We start from the raw sequence: 1,100 nt of genomic DNA, 5'->3' as shown, positions 1-1,100 counted from the left end.
ATTTCATTACAACAAAATACCATACATACAATACTTATTTATACAAAAATGGATCTATTAATCATTATTAGGTACATTATCAGAATATTCTAACAAAGCTGTGTTTTTTCGCCATTACCGATAAGTCAAATTATGTCGACAGAGAATCATAAAATTCCATATATCACAAGTGGCACGAAAAAAATCATACTGTTTTAATAGTTGCCCAATTAGTGGATTGTTGCCTATTACTCTCTTTTGCAGAAATTTCATTACAACAAAATACCATACATACAATACTTATTTATACAAAGATGGATCTATTACATTATTAGGTACATTATCAGAATATTCCAAGATAACTCGCTCGCCGTCGAAAACAGCAGATTCTTCAAATAATTTTGCCAAAGGTGTGTCCATCTCGTTGCATATCAGATCTCCGGTAGAATGACGGAAGAGTTTCAATTTATTCGTGGTGGCTGTATTATTGTTACTCGGAATATAGTTCCGAACTTTGAGTGTGTCCGCTATTGAATCTATACATTTACCAATCGTCCAGTGCATGTTGACGTAGGTGCCTTTCGACGTGCCTATGTGTTTATTTTTAACTGTGAGTGGCAAATGCACAAGGAAGTAACTTCTCTCGCTCGTTGGTACATTTCTGGGACCAATTGCGGAACATTTCACACGCATGAGTTGTACCTGCAAGCAGAGAAAAATTGTATAACACACATCTACGCTTACGTTTTCCGTTAAAATATATATTTTCTGTTTTATATAACATGTAATAGTACTTTATTTGCCAGTGTTGTATTCTTGGATTTCTTCAAACTCTCCGCGATTTGTTGATCCACTATAGCTTTTGCTTCTGCAAACTGGTTCTTTGATATCTGCCATTTCTTCAGTTTCTTTGTCTTCTCTGCTTTACTCAGCTCCGAGCGCTCCGAGCATTCGTGATGCCTGTGCGCCACACAAAAATACCGCTTACACTTGATACACTTGAGCAATGATGTATCCTCGCAAGAATCATTAGAGCACAGAATGCTTGCCAATTGTTCTTCAACGGATTCTGCAGTCTCCGTTTTTAAACACTTGTGCGATACTATATTGAAATGCTCTTT

The 1,100-nt window shown here is 36.4% G+C and overlaps 1 protein-coding gene across 1 annotated transcript; it reads right to left on the bottom strand.

Annotated features, from left to right (window-relative positions):
• Positions 1–34: 34 nt before the first annotated feature.
• On the bottom strand, positions 35–1,094 carry LOC112452179 (AN1-type zinc finger protein 1-like; the record flags this gene model as incomplete). The annotated part of the gene is made up of 2 exons (XM_025012278.1): positions 35–681; positions 774–1,094. Coding segments are annotated over 2 exons (723 nt in total), but the record flags the coding sequence as incomplete, so codon positions are not given.
• Between the last annotated feature and the right edge of the window lie 6 nt (positions 1,095–1,100).

The sequence above is a fragment of the Temnothorax curvispinosus genome, unplaced genomic scaffold, assembly GCF_003070985.1.
Source record: "Temnothorax curvispinosus isolate PA1 unplaced genomic scaffold, ASM307098v1 QBEX01003010.1, whole genome shotgun sequence".
Classification (NCBI taxonomy): domain Eukaryota; kingdom Metazoa; phylum Arthropoda; class Insecta; order Hymenoptera; family Formicidae; genus Temnothorax; species Temnothorax curvispinosus.
Note: the sequence above shows the minus strand (reverse complement) of the source record. Positions and strands in the feature narration are given on the sequence as shown.